At 41.3% G+C, this 21,897-nt stretch overlaps 1 protein-coding gene across 33 annotated transcripts in view; it reads left to right on the forward strand.

The window, feature by feature from the left end:
* Nucleotides 1-21,897, forward strand: part of ABLIM1 (actin binding LIM protein 1) — a 280,514-nt gene that overhangs the window by 237,449 nt on the left and 21,168 nt on the right. For 25 of the 33 annotated variants that reach the window (XR_012498406.1, XR_012498407.1, XR_012498412.1 and 22 more), the window contains 4 exons: nt 7,667-7,744; nt 8,466-8,621; nt 12,351-12,386; nt 14,752-14,881. Coding sequence is in view for 17 of the 33 variants with exons in the window: in XM_019725214.2 (XP_019580773.2) it covers nt 7,667-7,744; nt 8,466-8,621; nt 12,351-12,386; nt 14,752-14,881 (400 nt within the window). In the remaining 16 variants the exon portion in view is untranslated. Of the gene's footprint in view, nt 1-7,666; nt 7,745-8,465; nt 8,622-12,350; nt 12,387-14,751; nt 14,882-17,087; nt 17,208-21,897 lie in introns of all 33 variants that reach the window. The other 8 variants (XM_074339011.1, XM_074339008.1, XM_074339003.1 and 5 more) reach the window with 1 other exon arrangement.

Raw genomic sequence — 21,897 nt, forward strand, 5'->3', positions numbered from 1 at the left:
AGTGCATCTCACATTCTGATTCTGGCTGTTTCCTTCTCTGATCAGTGTTTTGTGATTTACAGCAGTGGCTAAGCCTTGTCTTGATTAAAGCAAGCACATTAGAAGCTACCCTTTTGATCCTTTGTTCACATGTGTGCTCATTGAACATATATTTGCCAATATATGTAGGCTGGATGCTGTAGACATAGGCTAGTAGGGAACAGAAGACAGAGAAATAATTATGGAATGATTAAAAAAACACATCACAGAATATGATCACACAGATCAGGACATGTCAGATGAAGAAAGGGTCTGAAGGGGCACTTCCTGGAGGCCAGGTAGGATTTGAACACGTGGAGATGATAAGACAGGGGTGGCGGGAAAAGCAGGGCCTGGGTAGGGAGGGGTTAGCTCACGAAGGGAGTAGTGAGGTGGGAAAGGAAACAAATGAGACAAGGCACCCACTCTGCAGAGGCTGGGACATATACATACACTGTCATTTGCTCCTTCTACGAATTCCCATGAGATAGCTATCCTTATGCCCACTTAACAGGTGGAAAGACAGAGACCCTTTAAATAACCTCCTCAGAGTGACCCCACCAGTAAGTGCAAGAGCTCACCCCTGTCTCTATGAGCCCATTCCTCACGTTCTTCTCATTATTCTACAAGAGGAGAGAGGGAGAAACCTCAGAAGACAGAAAGGGGAGCGCATTAAATACTGGCTGTGTCTGATGGTGTTTAAGGAAGAGGGCATCCTACAGAAGCAGGAAGCATACTGGGCCAGCTCTCCAGATGAGCAGTGAGGCAGGAGATTATGTTCCTGGCACATACTTGACCTTCTTTCAGGGTCTCTGAGAATCAGTTGAAACCTTGCCCTGTTAAATTGCAAGTGACTTTCCACAATCCCATCTTTGCCCAAATAAAACCCACTTTGTCATTCTGCTGACAATTTGAGATTGCAACCAGCACTTTAGTCTGGGCTTTGTGCCTATGCCTTTTTTCTCTGCCGGCCAGAACCGCACTAAGGCTGAGAGGAGTTTTGGTTTAAACTTCACCTTCTAATGATGTGAAAGATAGAAGTCTAGAGTTTTAGAGTGGAAAGAAACCTGTTAGACGTCAACCCCCTAAGTTTCTTCATCTATGAGATGAAACCAGCCCAGGGCTACACAGGTTGTAAGAAGCAAGACTTACCTGCAGGTGCCAGATCTCAGGTCTGTAGCGTTTCCCGTGATGCTGAGTTAAATGATAACTTGTGTGTGTCTTAGGACTTTCATTCTGTCTTAAAGCTTTAGTTCCAGTGGCAGAGATGCCACATAAAGTGAAATTATAGTCTCATGAATGCAGAGGAACAGCCAAAGAGCATCCCTACTGCAAATGAGTATTGTTCACAATTTGTACCTCTACTTGGCAAGAAGTAGCTTTTTAAAATAGTTTTGGGGTATTTTATTAGTCTGAGTCTAACTGATACATTTTCATGACCTGAAGAAAAACACCATAATCAAGTGTGAAATATTTTGGTTTGCTCCAGACACTTATGTCTAAGACAGACAGAGAGACAGAGAGAGAAGAGATCTGTCTTTAATAACTTCTCTCTTCCTATCCTGTTATTCAAGAGAGACATCTGATCCCCATTATCCAGCAGTAAATATCAATGAAGTCAGCTGTAGCTCCATCACAGAAAGTTGTAAACAGCTTGGGACCTGGCAGAGAAAACGGGCCATTTGAGATGGTCCCCTTCACTCATTGGCCACAGAAGGGCAGCTCACTCGAACCTTTAAGAAGCCTGAAAACTCCAAAGCCATTCTCAAGTTACACAGATATTTCCATTTTTTTTAAACACTGTGGCCTACACAGCAATCATTCCCCAGACAGTTTCAGACACCTTAGTTGTGAGATAAACTGACCATATGCCTTGCAGGAATACTCAGCACTCTGTCCCAGAAGCCAGCCTTGCTTTTGTTGTGGAGGAAGGTCATATTTATCGGAGGAAAATCATTTTAGTATTTAGCTTCTAAAATTGCTTCTCCGTTCCTCTTGCTGAATTACAGGTAAAAGAAAATGATGAAAATAGAATTACCTAAGGAAAACATATTCCTGTTTTACTAACTTGGAGGAGTTCTATATGAATAGCCCGTTGTGTCTCTAGGTAAAACTCAGTCCTGAGCATTTGTAATTCCTTTTGTTATTCATTGTAAACAAAGCATATGATATTCCCAGAACCAAGTTTGTAATAATTCGAGTGGATCACTTGCTTTCATTCTAAAAAGGGGGCTTCTCTGCTGTGTTTTTGGAGGCTAGAGCATGAAAGGGCTGTCGTACCAAACGTGTGAGATTTTTTTTTCTTTTGAAACTAACATTCACCTATTATAACATATGCACTTGCAAACCTACAATATACCAAACAAATAACCATGTGTATATATTTAAAAAGGAGTTAGGTGGAGCTTTACGTACATCTAGAACAAGGAAATAATGTTGTTGATTATTGTTTTATTAATGTCGCTACAATATATACTGCTTTATTCCCAGCTTTCACTTTGTTTGAATATTTTATTCTTTTTGGTCTTTACAATTCATCAGGATGTATAGGTATTAAGATTTACGCTGGAAAGACAGTAAGGTCTCTGGGCCACAGAAAAGACTGATGGCGTTTGTGAAACTCTCCACAGAAGGGGGTGGGTGCCTGTCAGCGCCTCCCCCTTCCTCTCAAACACACTCTCCTTTTTCCAAAGGAGTTGTTCACGCTTTCTTAGGAGGGAACATTCAGTGTATACAGATTTTAAAAGTAGTCCTTCTTCTGCAGCTATTATCACTACCTTGTCTAGTGAACTTCTACAAAAACCCCAGGCAGGTACTGTCAACCTCAGCAGCACTTCGTATAAGCTGTCAGTCACCTTGTAGCTGTAGTTGTCCGTAGCTATTCATAAGATCTTTTGGATCTGGTTGCCAGTTGCCTGTAGTTTCTCTCCCTTCTTAGAGCATGGCTTTGGATGAATGCAAATTAGATGAATGTAGTTGTTGCATCTTGCTCCTGCTGAGTGGGGGCAGGACGGGGGGAGGGAGGGCAGCAGAGTGCCTTCCAGAATTCTCCTTTCAGGAAGGGACCAGGTGGCCCATAATTGAAAGTAAATGGAAAATGTCATTTCTCTGCTTACTCGCCAGGCAGAGCGCTGGTAAGTTTTTCTTAATGGTCAATATTTGAAGAATGATGAAAGCTGGAGTGGAAACATAAAAAGATCCCTTCCGTGTAATTTTCATTCTGTGACTGTGCCTTCTGAATGGTAGGACAGAAGGACAAAGTCAGGGCATAGGGAAAAAAACAACCGAAATGTGGTTAGAGGGCTTTTTAAAAATATTTCATACCAAAAACAAATAGACATGCATTTTCAAGCATCTACTGTTAGTGATCAAATGCCATTTTTTCTCTCTCCTGATGAGCTATTAGTCTTCTGGTGAGACTGTTGATTTTTTGTTGTTGTTGTTTTTGAGGAAACTGAAAAACTTTATAGAAATCAAAAGTGAGTACATACAGATGTGCTGAGGAAATAAATGTAGGTCATATGGCCCCTTCTTCATGAGAGATTGAATGAGGACAGCCACATATAACTAGAAGGTTCTTACTGAAGACTCCTTTCCTTGTGTTGCCAAAATAATGATAAAACTATTTACCTAATCTTATAGGCAAAATACCTGGAGAAATCACAACCAGTCCATAATCCTTTCTATATCTACCTGCCTTTGCTTCCCCAATCCCTACCCTCCCCTTTCTTTTTTTTGCAAAGAACTGAATTTTTCCAACTGTGCTTTCCAATGGTTTTTTTTTTTCTGTGTGGATAACAGGAAAGGTACTTAAAGGAAAGTAAGTAAATTGAATACGCATTTTAACAGCTTAATCACAGGTCCTTGTTTCTCTGTAGAACAGAAGTGGGCATACCCTAAGGCTGTTGACCAATTATGTTATTGAATTCAATTGGTAATTATGGGTCACTGTTGTTCTCCTGGTTATCTCAATGGGTGGAAATAGTAATTTAGGTTAAATAACTGCATGTAAGGATCAGCTGTGGAAATACATATGGGCCGTCTGTAAAACTTTGTCACAGTCCAATGGGGTGACACTAGAGTTAAGTTAATGGTAAAGGAGACTGTCAGTGGGATTTGGAAGAGGGACGGCATGTCAGTAAGTTGTTGCTTTTGAGGTTCAGGTGTGAGTGGCTTTGAGCTGCTCTGTTGGAAGATGTCTCTGGGCCTGTGGAAGATGTCTTGACCTTTAGAGACCCTCAGCAAGTTGTGTCTTAATCGGGGTAAAAATACAGCTGGAAGAATGAAAGGGGTTCTTTCAATAATAAACAAGATGTTCATTTAAAATTCACCATGTTTAGAATTGAAATGTAAAATTCCAAATAGTTTAAGACTAAACCTCTAAAATAATAGTTCAGTTTTAAAAAGTAGTTTTGTTATCTTCATAAGGGAGAGAGAGACCTCTCTAATCTCTGCAGGTTGAGCGAAATACACTTTGAGAGCCGTTAGGGAATGTGACAAAAAGCAGGCGACCCATGTGTACTGTTTAAGCCTTGAGCACAGGTCAGGAGGCAGCAAACCAGGAATTGTCCTGGCGAATAAGACAGGTCTGGGCAAGGTCTTGGCCAACGGCGAGGAAGGGCATTCATTACTAACACTGAGACCTAGGCAGGAAGTCACTGTCTCGGGAGGATGCCAAACCACTTCAGAACAGAGTTCTCAAGAAGGAGAAGGACATTTGTCAAGTCCAGGTGGGACTGCTGCCCCATATCTGAGGTCTGATGGGGAGGCCTGCAAGTGTGGTAGGGAAGGCTAGTCTGTGCAGCTTAAATCAAAACAGAGGCAGTTCTGGAGATGAAGTGGCCAAGTAATCCAGTCTAATGCCAAGTGTCTTGAAGATGCTGGGTACTTGCCATGTGCTAAGCAAGGTGCTTGAAGCTTTCTATGTATTGTCTCTATTATCCCTATGAAGTACTGGCTGTTAGTATCCTCTCCTCCTTTCTATAAATGGAGAAGCTGAAGCCCAAGGAAGTCAAAAGAAAAAAAAGAAAAACTCATGTAATGTCACACAACCAGTAGAACCAGGATTTGAACCAAGTTATTTGACTTCAAAGCCAGCCTTGTAACCCCACTGTATTATATTATACAGAGTTGTGTTTTATTCCATTATTTCATTTTAGACAGGAAGACAGAGAAGGACCATTGTAAGAAAATAGGCAAGCAAGAATGTAACTCAACCCATACACAAGACGCCTATGGAAGTAAATGTTACAGTAAGGTTAGGAGGTCAGAAGGAAGCAGAAGCAAACAATGGTGAATGCGATGAGAGAAAGAGCCGTCTCTGAGTCTCCAAGGGTCGTCTTGAGCATTTCTCAAATAACACTGTTGTCTGAAGATGTACATGGCACAGTGGTCTCTCTAACAGGAGCCAGAGCATGGATGGATTTGGTGAATACTGACTTGACTTTGAAAACTGTCTGAGTCTAAAAATCTAAAATACTTATTTTAGAACCAGAGAACGCAAGTCCGGGGTAACCAGATGGGAGGTGATTTGGATCTGAAAACCTTTAAAGAAGCAAATGGGACTTGACAAACATTCAGATTGTCGGGTAACTCTTAAAACTTTTCAGCCCAACAGTATTAATCATGTAAATGAATCATGTAAATGAGCATCATGATAGATGTTTCCGAGAAAGCCTGCATAATGCATAACTCACAGGATACTCTGATCCAGTGAAGGAGGCAGGTAGAGACTGAGCTGCAACAAACTAGTTCAGCCAAAAGATCTTTTCTGTCCATGGAGTTCTTCATCCCTGGAAGAGAGCACTAAAGATCTCCTTCCCGACGTTGGCTTCTGTGTTCTCCAGCTCTATTCCTGCGAGCACGCACAGTACACCAGAGAACAAAACACTTTGGAGCCAACCTCAGGTGCATCTTTACAGGAAAGGCAGGAAGTATCCCTGACCCACATTTGGCAAAAATCAGGATGAGTAAATGGGAGAGACCCTAAAGCTCAGTGCACACTGGTATTCACCCAATGTCCTAGCTGCTTGTTAATGAAAACAGGCCATTGTCATAGCAACGCCAGTAACTGAAGATGTCTGACTGTCCTGCACCCTCTCCTACCCCAGCCCAACACAGCGAGCTCTTGCGGGGTTCGTATAAGAGCTGGTGGCAATAAAACTATTTTCAGTTTGCAGACACTGTTTTCTGCTAGCTGATCTCAATATTTGTCTTTTATTTTCACCTCATTTGTTCCACAGCTATGTTGATGGGAAACAAATGGTCACATTTACCTTACAATATGGGGGAAATTTTAGTGTATGGATTCATTAAGAGCTTGGGCACTGTCTCCAGGGTTCAAATCCTGATATTTGCCCACCTGTGTGGCTTGTAGCATGCATACTTTTTTCTCAGCTGTAAAATAGGGGTAGTAACAGAACCTGCCTCGTGGGGTTATTGAGAAGATTACATGAGACATGCCTGGGAAGTGCCCAGCACAGGCCTGTCACGTAGTAAATGGGCAATACATGGTAGCTGCTATTAGCATTCTTCAGTTGTCACTTAAGAGGTTTCATTTTGACATTGGGTTTGTCAAGTGTTAGCCCCTGGCCACTTGAAGGTGAGGACTACCCGTAGTTAATTGTTATCCCACAGAGCTGAATGTTGGCCCCACGTTAACAGGTCATCTCTTTTGAAAGGAGGGCTGAACTTTGGTTGTGTCCCTTCTATGTTTCCATTAGGAAATGGATCAAGGAATTGGTCTTTTTGAGGAGTGTTATTATGTGAATCCTTTCTTTTTCAATATACCCAGAATTGGGAGTTTTCTCATAGTGAGATATGCCTGTGATTGGAAACTTGTAACTCTAGAAGGAGAGTACTTGTATGTGGCAGCCCTTGCGGAGGGGGTCAGAAGCCATGAGCCTGGCACAACTCCACCGGTACACAGTATGAGCTCCCCGACCCCGTCCACGCGGGTATCTCAAAGATACCAGCGACATTGGCTGAGATGACCGATCACAGTTCCCCCGAGAATTCTTACTGTTAGAGTGAGTCTGATCACTGCCTGACTCCAGATGGCCAGGTGGGTTCGCTCTCATTGTTTTAGATGTGAATGACTCAGTGATGCGACGTCCTTGTTTTCAGACATTCTTTGGCTCAGTTACACTCACATTCAAGGTGCTGCATATCAGTAGAAACAGTACCGAAGAGGAAAAGGTCCTATTCCTAATGTACATCTATCAAATAACCTCTCCGATATGAATCCTTTCTAAAGGGTACAGAGTTTCTAAAGAATTTGACTGTGCTAAGCAAAGTGTTTTGGTTTTTGTTTACTTTTAAACAACCCATAAAATGGGAGGTTGTAACTGGGGATTGCGGATTGCAGCAGTGGCGATGGAGAGAAATGTGCTTGAAGGTAGAGCCAGAAGCTCTTTAGGAAGAGAAGGTAAAAAGAAAAGCCCCAAATGCATTTGCAAGGCTGATGGCACAACTAGTTCTCATTTACCTTCCTCTCTAAGTTATATTTTCCCTTATTCAAAAAAAGTCACAAATCTTTTTTTTTTTTTTTTTTAACCAACTTAGTTTTTAGTAAAGCTTAGGGACTCAGGCCAAGTCTTGATTCTAAAGCCATGGTCTAAAACCTTACAAGTCACTGTTTATTTTACAGCCTACCAGGACTTCTTCTGAAAGCATTTATTCTAGACCAGGCTCCAGTATTCCTGGCTCCCCGGGTCACACTATCTATGTAAGTATATACTTCTGGAAGAGACACTTTGGGACAGGTAAGGTAGCAGATTGTAATAGTACAGTAGCTAATCCAAAATAGAGTCATTCAAAATGATTTCTAGTTCTGTTATGAGATCCAGTTTTCACTTTTGTAGGCCAGCCTTCTCAATCAGTTTCTCCTTCGGGTAATTGAATTTATATGTAGCTGTGACTATCAGTGGAGTGAGCAAGCAGATGACCCGTAAAATGCAGTAATCTGATGCAGGACTTAAAAATTCTTGAGCCTAACTTACATATAGATATTTGGGGATTAGTTATACATTTTATAATGCTGATACTGAGTGTTCTTAAATTCTGCCACAAAAGTATTTAAATATTTAGTTTATTACATACGCAATTCTTGTGTTTAGCCACCTGGGAGGCTTTTTTGACCATCTGTTTGAGCTTTTCCTTCACTGTAATAGATTTAGGAAATTATCCTGTAGGTGTACGGGATTCTCTACTTGATGAATTCTACATAGACTTTTTCCTAAGCTTTTGGTGACTTATGTTTTTAAATATGATTAACATATGGTTAACATTTATTAACATAAATTGGGCAACTTTCTAAAGAGTTTGACCTTGCTAAGCAAAGTGTTTTGGTTTTTGTTTATTTTTAAGCAACCTATGAAATACACTAACAATAGTTCCCAAAGAAATGAGACAGCCGAATAACTTTTCTTTCTGTTTAACTTTGCCAGGCAAAAGTGGACAATGAAATCCTGGATTACAAGGATTTAGCAGCCATTCCCAAGGTTAAGGCAATTTATGATATTGAGCGTCCAGATCTTATTACCTATGAGCCTTTCTACACTTCAGGCTATGACGACAAACAGGAGAGACAGAGCCTGGGCGAGGTAATAAATTCCTAGGAGTCGTGAGTTGTACAGCTTACTTCTCTTTTGTTACATGTACAAGAACTACCAGTTAGAGTCCAGATAAATCAGAGAGTCCTTTTGATTGCACGGTATTTGTAGCCTTCCATAGCAGGGGCTTTGAGCTATTCAAAAACCTATCATACCATCCCTGTCCTCAGGAAGTTACAGAAGAAGGAGAGCAGAGCAACCACACAAAACAACAGTGAATGATGAATAAGAGTTCATAGCAGGTTGCAAGATAGTGGAGCTGGCATACTGAGAAGTGTGGACGTAAGAAACGTCCAAACCTGTCGAGAATTTTTATAAGTTTATTTGAGCTAAAATTGATGACATATGCTGGGGAGCGAGATATCAAATGCTCTGGAGAAGAACAGTTTGTGCAGTTGCTTATATGCATTTGAAATCAAGGAGGGACTCCAGGGAAGAGTATATGAGGGTGGGAGAAAGCAGGGCGGGGATTGGGTTACAGGCTCACGCTTTAGAAGGAGGGGTCTAAAGGGGGGCATTTCAAAGGTTTGTGAACCTAGATGCACAGAAACAATGAACAGGGCTGCTTAAGGCAAAGATAAGCCTTTTATTAAAGAAGTCATATGCTGGGGCGTGACTACCCACCATGACCTGCCCAGTTAGGAATTTGTGATTTATTACAGCACCCTTTTTTGTCCACAGAAGGACGCCAAGGTTGTCAGGGGAGATTCTGTGAGCTGGGAAGAGAGAATAAGGGAGGGAGGGTCTAGAGTGTATGGGGGGGGGGGGTCTTGATCTTGGGGTAAGCTGCACTATGTATGGGGATCATGAGAAGAGAAAGTGCACCCCCTGAATTTTGACAGCTGCAGTTTTTAGCATGGTAAGATAGTTAGAATGTGCAAAATTAGAAAAATAGAGAACATGGCACCATAGTATATAGTACAGGAGTATGAGCCAGGGTTCTAGAATCCAATTACCTGGGCTCAACCAGGGGACTCCACATGCTGGTTGCTCGGCCATGTAACAACCATTCTGATCCTAGTTTCTTCATCTGTGAAACAGAATAATGACAGAATCTTCTTCATTAGGGTGTTAGGATTATATAAACTATCGGTTAAGGATTAATGTCTACATAACATCTAGATAATTTATTATCTATTAAAGCTAATCTATATTAACTAATCTATTAAAGCAATTAGCAATGAGCCAGACTCGTGGTAAATATTCAGCAAATGATAGCTACTACTATGGTTTGTACCTGTCCTCTTGGGGCTTATTTATGCCCTCCCAACAGACCCATCCCGCTGCTGGAGCAGTGCCTCTCAGCCCCTTGGGGGGGCGGGGCGGTCTCCCCTCTTCACCCCTTTCAAGGCTGGGAGTTCCCTGTTGTCACATCCTACCCAGGTCTCATGATCTCTAGTCTGTTTTCCCTGGTGTTTTTAGCATACTCTGTGTTTACCCCTTTTATTTTCTAAACTAGAATCATCTAGAAACTGATTAGAGTCCACTCAGGTAGATGCTAATCAAGTAGTGGTCCAAAATCAACCTTGGTCGTGCAACCAAGGTTGAAACAGACTGGAAACTATCCGTAACAACATAGGGCTTTGAGATCTTACATGAATGAAGACAAGGCATGAAAATGTGGTGATTTTGTTTAATTTGTTCAAGATTATATAATATTAATATTTATTGTTTTGTAAGTATATTTATCTATTATTGTAACTTGTTTTGTTTTGTTTTTTTAAATTTATTTTCCTGTCTGGGTTTTACCCCAGAACACGATATCCGTTTTCACGTAGTGCCACCTAGTGGCCACGTAGCTGTAGCTGCATCTATGGCCGCTTTCAAATGCAGGTTGACTGGCCTAGGTTGTTCAGTTGCCATTGGGCCCTGGAGAGTTTCATAGGGGATAAAGGGCAAAGGGAGATTCCTGAAAAAAGTGCACAGGGGCTGGACCTGAAGCGAGTGGATGAGAATTTCCTAGTGTTCAAGTCATACAAGCAAGAAGGAAGTGAGTTGTTTTATGGTATTATGGGTTTTAGGGTGTATGTATGTTTCTGTGTGTTTCCCAGTGCTGCCATTTTGGACAGTAAAACATAAGCACTAAAGACTTTGGGCTTTGAAGTGAACATTTCTGGGTTTAGAACCAGATTCTGATATTTACTCACCATCTGACTGGGAAAATTACATATTTCAGTTTCCTTCTCTGTAAACTCAAGATAGTAAGACCTTAGGGGTTTTCTGTGAGGATTAAGTGCAATATTTAGATTAGAACAGTTCCTGGCACATGATAAGCGCTCGACAAAAATGCTGGCTGCTGTCATGATCAGCATCGTTACTGTCATAACCCGGAATGATGACCTGTGGATTTCTCTGAGCAGAAAATCTCGGAGAGAGGAGGATGCACCCACCTCAGAAATCAGAACTTTTCCCATCACATGCTCTTGCAGTATAGGAACTTTACAAGCTACTTGATTATTCCTTTAGTTATTACATTTCTTTCATATAATCCATATGTTGTCATTGTATAAACACTGGAGCAGTAAACTTGAAATGCCGTGTAGCCATTTGTGCCTTCAGAAAACATAAGTAGGGTGGATTCAGAACCTACTGTCAGCGGGGTCCGACCTTGGCTCCTGCCCTCAAGGAACCCCAGAGACAGGCTGTAGCTGCGGCCGGACCATGGGGCTTGAGGCAGTCTGGAGTACAAGAGAGCACGGCAGCTTCTTGTCAATTTGGAGAAAGGAGCAAATTCTGAACTGAGAAATCCACCACTAGCCATGTTCTTTGGAATGCTTTGTTTGCATTTCTTTTCTGTTAGAAAGCTTTTTGCATTTTAATTGTAAACATTTCATTCGTTCATTTAGGAAATATTTGCTGAGCACCTAATGTGTGCCAGGACCTGCTCTAGTCACTGGGAATACTTAGTTGGAAATGAACGGAGGCCTTGCCCTCATGGAGCTTGCAGTATAAAGTGAGAGACAGACAATAGACAGATATATAACATAATTTTAAAGGGTGATGATGCTATGAGGAAAAACGAAGCAGAATAAGGAGAAAGCATGTGTGGTAGCGCATTTGAGTAGAGACCTCAGTGAAGATGGGGAGTGAGACCTGCAGGTGTCTGAGTGAAAAGCACGGCTGGTGGGAGGGACAGCATGTGCAAAGGCCCTGAGGTAAGAGAGGGCTTGGCGTGTTGATGGCCCCAAGGAAGCTTGTGTGCCTGGAAGAACGGAAACCTGAAGGTGAATGGTGGTGAAGTTGGCAAGGCCACCAGTGTAGGATGCTACAGACCTGGTCATCACATGTCTGTTTCAGTCATCGAACTATTTTATGTGATTGCTGTGGTTATAATTTAGACAATAACTATGTTTACAAATTTCTGTTTCAGTAGGCACTGTAAGGCATAGTAGTGAACTGAGCATAGTTGGAGCATATGGGGGAAATAGTTCCAATTTGACTAGCTTAGTCACCTAAAGCATCTCAACATATTTATCAAAACCCACGGTTTTTAGGCAGAGACGTGCACCACAATCTCCCAGGAACTTTGTTATTTGTCCCTGTCCAAGCCCCACTCTCAAATGAGAAGCCCCAACTCAACTCAAATCAGAAGACGGGGGATGGGCAAGTGGTGCTATCATGTGTATTTTGAATAATGTTCCCAGGTGGTGCTGCTAAGCAACTCTAATTAAAACTAAGATAATAAGTGTTGTGACTTTAAATTCTCTTTTATTTTTCTAGTCTCCAAGGACTTTGTCTCCTACCCCATCAGCAGAAGTAAGTCCCATTTTTGAAAGTTATAATGGGTGGAATCGCAGAGTTAGTTGGACGTTTCTTAGGCTGGAATTTGGGGCGAAAGCTTTAAATAAAAGAACAGAAAAACAGTGTGCAATATTATGGTGAATGTGAGATTCCTTACATGTAAAATACAACTATAAGGTACAGCAATAAATTTCTTTTTAAGTGGAGACTATGGGGGTAAAAACAGCCTTATACTGATCTGAGCCTGTGCCTCTAAGTGGTAGGAAAGGGTTTAGGAAGTAAAGCCACATGTCCCAATGTGGGGCTCTCTCCCCTCGTCTGTAATTATCTGGTCTGAATCCTAACATACTAGATTATTTGAAATGACCAACAGTGCTTGGTGCGGGTTCTATAAGCAGAGCCCTCTCCATGCTGTCAACACACCTGGCAATGGCTTGTATCCAGTCCGCCAGGCTGGCTGTTCCCTGGGGAATAACCTCCTGTGTGTCTGGATGCCATAGAGCTATCCGTGATGATCCCATAGTGAGCCGTGGGTCCCTTATCAACCCCAAAATGCTCTTCTACTCTGCTGCATTCAAAACCAAGGACACACCCTCAATGAGTTCCTCTCATGACCCCTTTTAGTAGAGGTTCTTCAGGAAGCTGATCATACCGTTCTTCAAAAGGAAACAACTCCTTCACACTGTACCCTCCACCCCCGTAGTGTCTTGGTTTGCCCTTCCCCCACGTTGACTACCTACTTGGTGACCAGAGACCTTGGAAGTACTTTTTGTTGTCCCTGTGTGTGAAGGACCCGGTGGCTTTGAGGCTGGTGGCCTAATAAGTTCAGACCAACCCAGATCTGACCATGGACCAGCAGCAAGGTCTCCCCAATGCTTTCTTTCATTTCAGCTGCTACAGATAACAACCAAGGGATTGTAGGTTTAGCACGATTCTTATTGTTTTGTATATCCTTACATATCCGATGAGCGAACTCCTCAGGAGTTAGGTATACCTCCATTTAGAAAATAATAATAAAAGTGAAAAACAAAATCAGTAGTCTTAAAGCCAAATAACTTTCTGGATATTCTCCATAAAACTGGACTGATTTTAGGTAATTGCTATAATTTGAGACAGTATGAAGTCTGTAGTACTCTGATGGTTTATGAATGAGTTCTGTGAATAGTTAATTTCTATTAGCATTCTGATAATTACAACTGAAGTTATGAAGAATTAACTTCTATTGACCAATTGCAAGATTAGACACACTATTTGGAGACTTTTTGTTTTGTTGTTGGTTTTATGCAATTTATTGTCATAGCCAACTAGGATCAAACCAAAGTTTCTTTGCTGTTTGCTCTGAAATTTCACACAGCCATGGTAACTGAGGTTTTAATTTAGTCATGTTTCATGTGTGCTTTCAAACTTTTATTTTTATTGTGCTGGTAGAAACTTCATAGGTCAATAAATCCCCAAAATGTAATACATTCTTATAGTCTCCTAATTCTTTTAACAGTTTTATATTATGTCTATGTGTATATGATTTTTTGTACTTAATACCTAATGTATCATTTTCTAGATTTAGATATAGTGACATGCTACTGGTGCTATTGTATTTCATTGAATTGATATGCCATAATTTACTGAATTGTTCCCCAATTTGTTAAGCATGTGATACAATGTTTTGTCTATAAATGGTGGTATTATAAACATCTTTGAGTAAATTTTTCAATTTAAAGATCATTTTTTATTACTTCCTTGAAATATGTTTTCCAAAGTGGAATGTAGATTTACTGGAAGTAGGTTTACAGAACAAGCCACCACCAGCTTGTTCTGCAGGAACACCAACTTAAAATGTCACCAGATCCATGTTACGGACAGAATGGGCTGGCAGTCAGAACAAGGGGTGAGATTCGAGTTGGGAGGCGGGCTCTGCCTGGATGAGCCACACACTTACACACAGGTCTCTTACCTGCTTGGAACCTTCTGAAACATTCTGCATTTGTGCAAAAAGGAGGTAATAGCACAAGTCCTACCTTCTTTATTATGCAGATCTGATGAATCGATGTACGTGAACACACACTATAAAACTCAAAAGCATAATATAGAGATGCTCATTGGAATGATTCCCTCTTATCCGAGATCTTGATCAACACTGGACTTTATAGTTTTACATGTTAAAATTTTGGTAAATGCAAGTACTGTATAGGTTTTGAACAAAATGCATTAACCACGGAGTGCTCGTTTGCATAATACCTAAGGGATTTGGCCCTAAAATGGACATGTGAGCAGGTGGACATGAGAGTTCCTGAGCACCTTTCGTGCAACTTGGTAATCATTTGAACATGATGGTAGCCCGAATGCGTTGGTCGGTGCTCATGCTTTCTGACACTGTTTCCAGGGCTACCCGGACGCTCGGGACCGGATGATCCACCGGTCCACCAGCCAGGGCTCCATCAACTCCCCCGTGTACAGTCGCCACAGCTACACTCCAACCACGTCTCGCTCGCCCCAGCATTTCCACAGACCTGGTAAGGGCAACTGTTCTCGGGATTCACTCCATATGATAGTCTGTGTTTCTATGTGATTTTTTTCCCCTATCACTAATAGCTGGCTGCCAAATACATACCCCACTCCCAGAAAAAAAAAGAAAACTCATATCCAACTATAGTTTGTGTTATATCTTTTCTTGAAACGAGTCATCCTATGGTTATATGCACTGTGATTTATGAAATAATTCCATTTTTACAGCAAATGACTGGAAGCAAGGGAGACTTCTTTTTTAGACCTGAAGACTATCTCATCACTTTTAGACTTAAAATGAAGATCTCTAAAAGAAAATATTTTGATGAGCCTTTTAGGCACATCAGCGTCATGTACCATCTAGTATTAGCGACTTGTTGATGGGTTTATTATGTTTCCCTTATCCAGGCACGTGGTGTTACGAAGCAGGCTTGGTTAAGTGCCTTTTAGAAGGAAGTATTGGACACAGCTCAGGGTTGTATACAACTTTTCAGATCCATTCCAACCCTAAAATTTTGAATCAGACTCGGAAAACATAGAAACGCTGGAGATGTATTGTGATAAAGAATATGAAATAGTAGTGGACTTCAGTTGACTTCTATCTGTGCAGGATTTAATTTATTTATTACTAAGAGTGGGTGTCTCATATGTGGAGTAGAGAAGGAATGGGGATCCCAGCACAGATCCAGGATTCCCTGAGAAATGGATTCACAGAGGAAGACTTGGGCCTTTGAAACCAATTTGGTGGTTATAACACGCATCTGTGTAAACTTCATTTTAAGCTTGCTTCTGCGGAGGCTGATAAAACAATCCCACTCATATGCTAACTTATTTTATAAAACAAAACCAAAGGAAATGAACAGAATGTAAAAAGGCTGCATCTTTTATTTCAAGCCATAGATTTAATGATGCTTGTAGAAGATTGAATTTTTATTATCTGACCCTTCAATAATGTATCATTTTCTCTAGACTCATAAATATTTACTCAGTATTTGTTGAGTTACATTAATTTTACAGTTAATGAGAATTTTCAAGAAATGAATTCCTTTTTTTTTTTTCCATGTACAACTATATTCATTTTATCCATGCTCTGAACCTGAGTCTGGATTTAAGACCTTGTTTATCTGGGTGACAAGAAATCCTTTATGGCACCTCCCCTGTGTTTGGGCATATGCTGAGGTCACTGAGTCCCCACCCATGACCTTGTCAGAATGACTTGGGATTGAGGAGAAATTGTTATTCCGGAGATCTCTGAAATAGTGAGGGAGTGGTCAGTTCAGGGGCACTGTTTCCCTGAAAGGTTATGTCCTTGTTGAGCACGAGAAAGCTCTCATCTGTTCCAGTCATGGTTCTATGTCAGGGCCTCAGGACATCCCCCATTCTGAGCATTCCGCCTCCTTTCCCTCACAATACCTGTATTACGGATACACGTGACGCTAATTATTAGGGCTTATAAATATTTTTTCCAGGTTCTTCCCTTGTAAAGTGAAGCTGGTGGGGTTCTGACAGCATAATTGTGATCAATATGGAACACCTCAAGTTATGAGCATGCAAATCCCCTAGCTCTGGGTTTAGTTGTTACGGTCCATCTTCTTCCCAGATAACTAAGTTTTCAGTTACCCAGTGTTGCCACTACACAGTTCTCAGGATCATGAGTATCTCTTTCACACCCAGGGAACACAAGCAGGTTTGGGTTTTATTTCTTTTTTTCTTTTTTCTTATGTAGGCAAAATAAAATTAAACTTCCAGTGGGAGAAGTTTGCAGCTTACAGCATAAGAATCTGACCCTTACATAGAAGTACTTCTTTTCAAGGTTCTTGAAATGATTGTCATTTTTTCCCATGTATTTCAGAGGGTTCTGTTTTGTCAGCTGCTTTTTAAAAACAGCTAAATGTTGTGCCTGGTACTGGCTTAACGGTAGCTGGTGACCCCCTGACAGAGCGGGTCCTGGTGGCCATTCCTTCTCACTGAAGCCATTTATTCTCTGCGAGAGACTCTGAACCTATTCATTTGCAAATTCTCCCCACTTGCCTAACCCTTCGCAGGTGCATTTCTTAACCCTTTTTCCTCCTTCCTTTTTCAGACTCCTGATTAACGGTCTTTACTCCCACCACCCCCCTCCCTTGGAACAATGACGGTGTCCCTGCTCCTGTGTTAATTTCTGTTCTTCTTTTCTGTTTCCACCTTGTCCTGCCCCGACTCCTTGCTGCACAGAGCTGCTGTCTCCTGGTGTGCACAGGTTGTCCTATCTGCGCACCAGCAGCCTCAGCTCCGCCCACAGCGACTCCCGCCCCAACTCCCCCTTCCGACACCACTTCATTCCCTATGTCAAAGGTAAGGGGGCAGGCTTCCCCAGGCAGCACCCTGCAGAGTGGAGATGTATTAGCACCCTGGGAAGGCTAATAAGGCGATCTCCGAGAGGTCCTGGAGCTGTCGACCTCTCAGCATGCCTGCGTGTGCCGTGACTCCACCCAGCAGTGTCTTAGAACTGGCATAGCGGCTCTCCTTAGGAGAAATATGTCATTTCTAAGGGCTCTAGAGGAAGAAACAGGAAGTATGTTTGAGGCCATACAGTTTATTATCTACTCCTTAAAAATATATATATTATTATTTTGTTTTTCTGTGGGTCAAAAGCAAAATATAATATATAGGGGGGTATTTGCCTGGTTTTAATATGTGATATGGCTCAGCAGAACCCAACAGTATTTAGCAACAAATACCCCAAAGGTGTCTTACTGGTGCTAAACCTCTTAACCACCTAACAATATTAAAATGAACAGTAAAAAAAAAAAAAAATCTGTGACAATGTGACTTAAATTTCTCTGTTTGAGAGAACTCAGAATACTGTTCTTCGGACTTGTCCTGATTTGTGCATGATGGAGAAGAGGGGCTTTGCCTTCTGTTTTCTGTTCCTGCCCCCCCTCCCCCCCAACATTTCTGCCTATTCCCTCTATGGCGTTCCCATTGTTTCCTTCATTGTCCATTATGCTTCTGTAGCAGTCCTCATTCGGGGCTCGTCCCCTCTGTGTGTTAGGGGAGCCAAGAGCCCCGAAGGAGTTAGGAAGGGGCCATGATTTTAAAATAAGTATAAGCTCCCAGAAGGACGCTAATTTTTCCCGTAGTCTTGATTTGAACCAAATCAACCCATGAAAATAGCTGAAGGAGGGAGTAACAGGCAAGCATGAATGGCACCAAGGGTCTGAAGATGGTCCCAAAGGACTCTCACCCTGCCTTCCAGTGCACACATTGCTAACACCCTATGGAGTGTCCTACGCGTTGTTGTACTTGAACTTTCACTTGAAGTCTACCCAAACTATTTTCTTATTGCTCATTTGAAGTTTTGAGCATCTGTATCCTCAAATATAAATGCACTGTACGTATCAGCATGTAGTAATTTTATATGTGCTACTTTGGCATTTTCTGTGCTGTGAAAATAATATTGCTGACATGCTTATTGAAGACACACGCCATTTGCCATTAGCAAAGGGATCAGTCTTTTTTGGTTAATGCAGCACTTTCTAAAAATCTTGACAGATTATTTCAAATATTATTGCTAATTAGTATTTTGGAGGAAAAAACTTTTCTATCTAGCTATGAAGATGATCCTTTAGAGACTATTTATAAAACCATAAGAAATTATTGAAAAAAGCTTCAGAGATATGTTTTAAAGAGACTTTAATATAGGAGCCCTTGACCAAATTAAGTTTTTTTGTTTGTTTGTTTGTAATACAAGAGAAAATACATTTTGAATTATTTTCAAAACTGTAAATTAAAATGTAAACTGCCTTGTTTGGTTATTATATGTTTCATCTTTCAGAAGAGATACTTTTTGTAGAAAGAAAAATGTCACGTGCCCTGTGAAGTTATACAAAGTTTGTACAAATAACACATCATAAAATGTCTAGACGTACCATGCCTGATGTTTGTAAGCAGCCTTATGGAGAGATAGAACACCCATATGGACGCTGGGTCCTGGGTTTGAATATTATCTCTGTCACTTGCTAACGATGGGATCTTGGATTGTTGACTTAGCGTTTTGAGGGTCGCTTACCTCATCTATAAAGCTCTCCTGGGCCATTAGGGCACGGCAGGTAAAGTGGCCTGATGTGTAGTAAGCTCTGAGCTCATGTCCATCTGTGGTTCCCCTCTGGCACGGTGCTCAGAAAGCACTTTCTATTGCATCATTCCGTTTGCTCTTTACAGCATCCCTGTGAAATAGGCCCAGGGCAGAGGTGAGGAAGCTGAGGCCTGGACCAGTGCCCTGGCCACGGACTCCCAACTAGGAAGGTGGCAGCCCCTGGACCAGACCCTAAGCCTTCTCATCCCTCACTCAGCTTAGGTGTGTGTGTTTCAGTATCAATATACGTGAAGTATAATTTTTAAAGCAAACTTTTATTTTCCATCTCTTTTTAACGAGACAGTTGCACTCTTATCAAGAGTAAGACCAACAGCTGCTTCAGTCATTTAGATTACAAAATAAATACATGTTTACTTGTCAGTAGAATTATCAAATGGTTATGGAAATTATAGTACCTCTCCGTGCCTAAGTAGTGCTTTATTAAAAATGTAGATACACGTTCTTTTCTGTTTTCAGTCTGAATTTGAAGTTTTTCACACAGATACTATGGGTTTCAGTTATAAAAAGCATTAGGCCAGAGAGAGTAGCATGAACCCGAGCTTGTACTTCAAAAACATCTAATAGTCTCTCTTCCGTTTTCTTTTTACCAGACATGTGCCTATAGTTGGTTCATATGAAATAATTTACAAGCATATACTTCAGATACAAAATGTAATGTACATAACAGTATCTGCTTAGTTTTAAAAATCAGATGAAATTTTTGCTAAACTACGAAATGAATCACAGAGAATTTGCATGTTAAAGATGTTGCTTAAAAAGCCTGATAGAGTTAAATGGCTAAATGCTGATTCTCCAAGGAATTACTTCTCGGTTATTTTGAAGAAACACGTATCCATGTGCACGGAAGCCTTCTGCAGCACTTGGAAATTTCAGCACGGAGGGAACTTACAACCATTTGAGAAATACATCTAAGGGATTGTTAAAATGGGGCAAAGTCTCCCAGAGTTTTCCATGGCCCCTCATTTGAACATTTACTTTTTATCTTGGAGCTTGTCTTGTGGTTTCGGGGAAGTTATTTTTAAAACAAATGTAAGCTGGGGAGCTTGAGGAGCCCAGGGTAGAAGGACCACCCCAGGAACATGTGGCTAGTAGCAGGGGGCCCTTGCCACTCGGGCAGCCAGAAGCCCAGCCTCCCACTGCCCAAGTTCACTTCCTGGTCCTTATTTCTCATGCATGTGACACAGGCCCCAGGGTCCCCTGAGCTGAGGATGCCTGCATGGCCGTAAAGCTGGGACTCACATCGCAGGCTGGCTCTGTTTCATTGGCTTCCATTTTCTGTAACGTCCGTCTTGTTTTCAGGGTGTTTTTATTTCTGTTTTCTGACCTTTCTTGTAGCCTCATTTTACACTGGTATGTCATTGTTGGACCATTTGGACAAGTGCATGCCTAGAGATTTGGAAAAACTATTTCCACTTTGTTTTGCGTTCTGTTAGTGCCTTGTTTTCTGAATTTCTCTTCCCTCCCCTTGAAATACTGTGAGTCATTATGTTTTGTGTCGGTGAAGTGTAAGTCAGATTTGTGAACAGGAGGGCGACATATATGAAGTCTCTTTGAAAGGAATCTTCCCTGTTTTGCTATAGCTATGAGTTGCTGGGATGCAAATATGTACTTTACACTTGCCGAAGGTAACCATAGCACTTACTGAAGCTTTAGGGAAGAACCAACAACCTTGAAACTCTGTCATGAAATTCTAGATGCTGCCAACTTTAAGGCCCCCTCAAAATATCCATTTATATTTTGAAATATAAGCATTTAGAGTCCAGAAAGCTAAGCAGTGTTCCAGCTGGTTCCCCAGCAGACACAAGCAGAGCCATTTCAACTCACTTGTCTTAGAATTTGTCACTTAGACTCTCAGGATGCCAAAAAGAAAAATGAAAGTGAGGACAGAGCATTTGAGTTTGTTAAGCATAGTGAGAATCCTGCGAGTGTATGTATGATCTCCCAAGGACTAAAAATTGGCTTATTAGGTGGACATGGAAGGAGCTAAAACTAAAGGCCAAGAAATATAAATATATAAATAATACACACACACACACACACACTCACACACATACATATAGTAGCTTCTTATACTAGTTACGATCACTAACAGAGTGAACCAATACCAGGACATATTTAAAGGAACAAAATGTCTCTGAGTGTGATATATACAATATTATATGATATATACATTTTTCAGCAATGTCTTAACTCTGGGCTGATAGATGATGATGATGGTGATGGTGGTGATGACACCTTCTACATAAGATATTTTATCTGATGCTTCATACATTACTTTGCCTAAGTGATGAATGAAGCACAAAAATCACCTTTTTAGGGCCCTCATCAGTTAGTTCCTTCTAGGATAGCGCTAAAATTTTGTTCCTTAAAGATAGGGTATTTAAGTTCAAAACGGGAAAGAGGCCTCATCTTGAGAATTTTTGTTTTTCTTTGAAAAAGGCCAAGTATTTGTAAAGCCTTTTGGTATTTTAAGGGCTAAGAATCTGGTACCTACCGATGTTGTGCATCCTGAGACCTCATTTCCAAGGAGCCCTCATGACTGTGGTGTGGGTGTGTGACTGAGTCTCTCTACCAAGTGTTTTAAACAGGTTTGTGGGAAGTCTTAAATGATTATAGAGTTAAATCTACCTACAAGACTTGAACATACTAGTGTTTTTTCTAGCAACTAGAGAGGTCAATGGTTGGTCAAGATATGCAGCCAAATAAAGAACTGTGCCCAACTGGGGCCGGCGTTCAGCTAGAACGCACCACCGGGGGGTTCAGACGGCCGCTCCCCAGCCCCTGAGAGTCATTAGCCACACCCGAGAAGTGATGGGCTTCTCCTGCCACTTGCCAGCGGAGCATCCTAGCGATAGAAAGATTTTTAATACTTGGGCAAATGCCAAT

Source organism: Rhinolophus sinicus, linkage group LG07 (assembly GCF_036562045.2).
Source record: "Rhinolophus sinicus isolate RSC01 linkage group LG07, ASM3656204v1, whole genome shotgun sequence".
Lineage (NCBI taxonomy): Eukaryota > Metazoa > Chordata > Mammalia > Chiroptera > Rhinolophidae > Rhinolophus > Rhinolophus sinicus.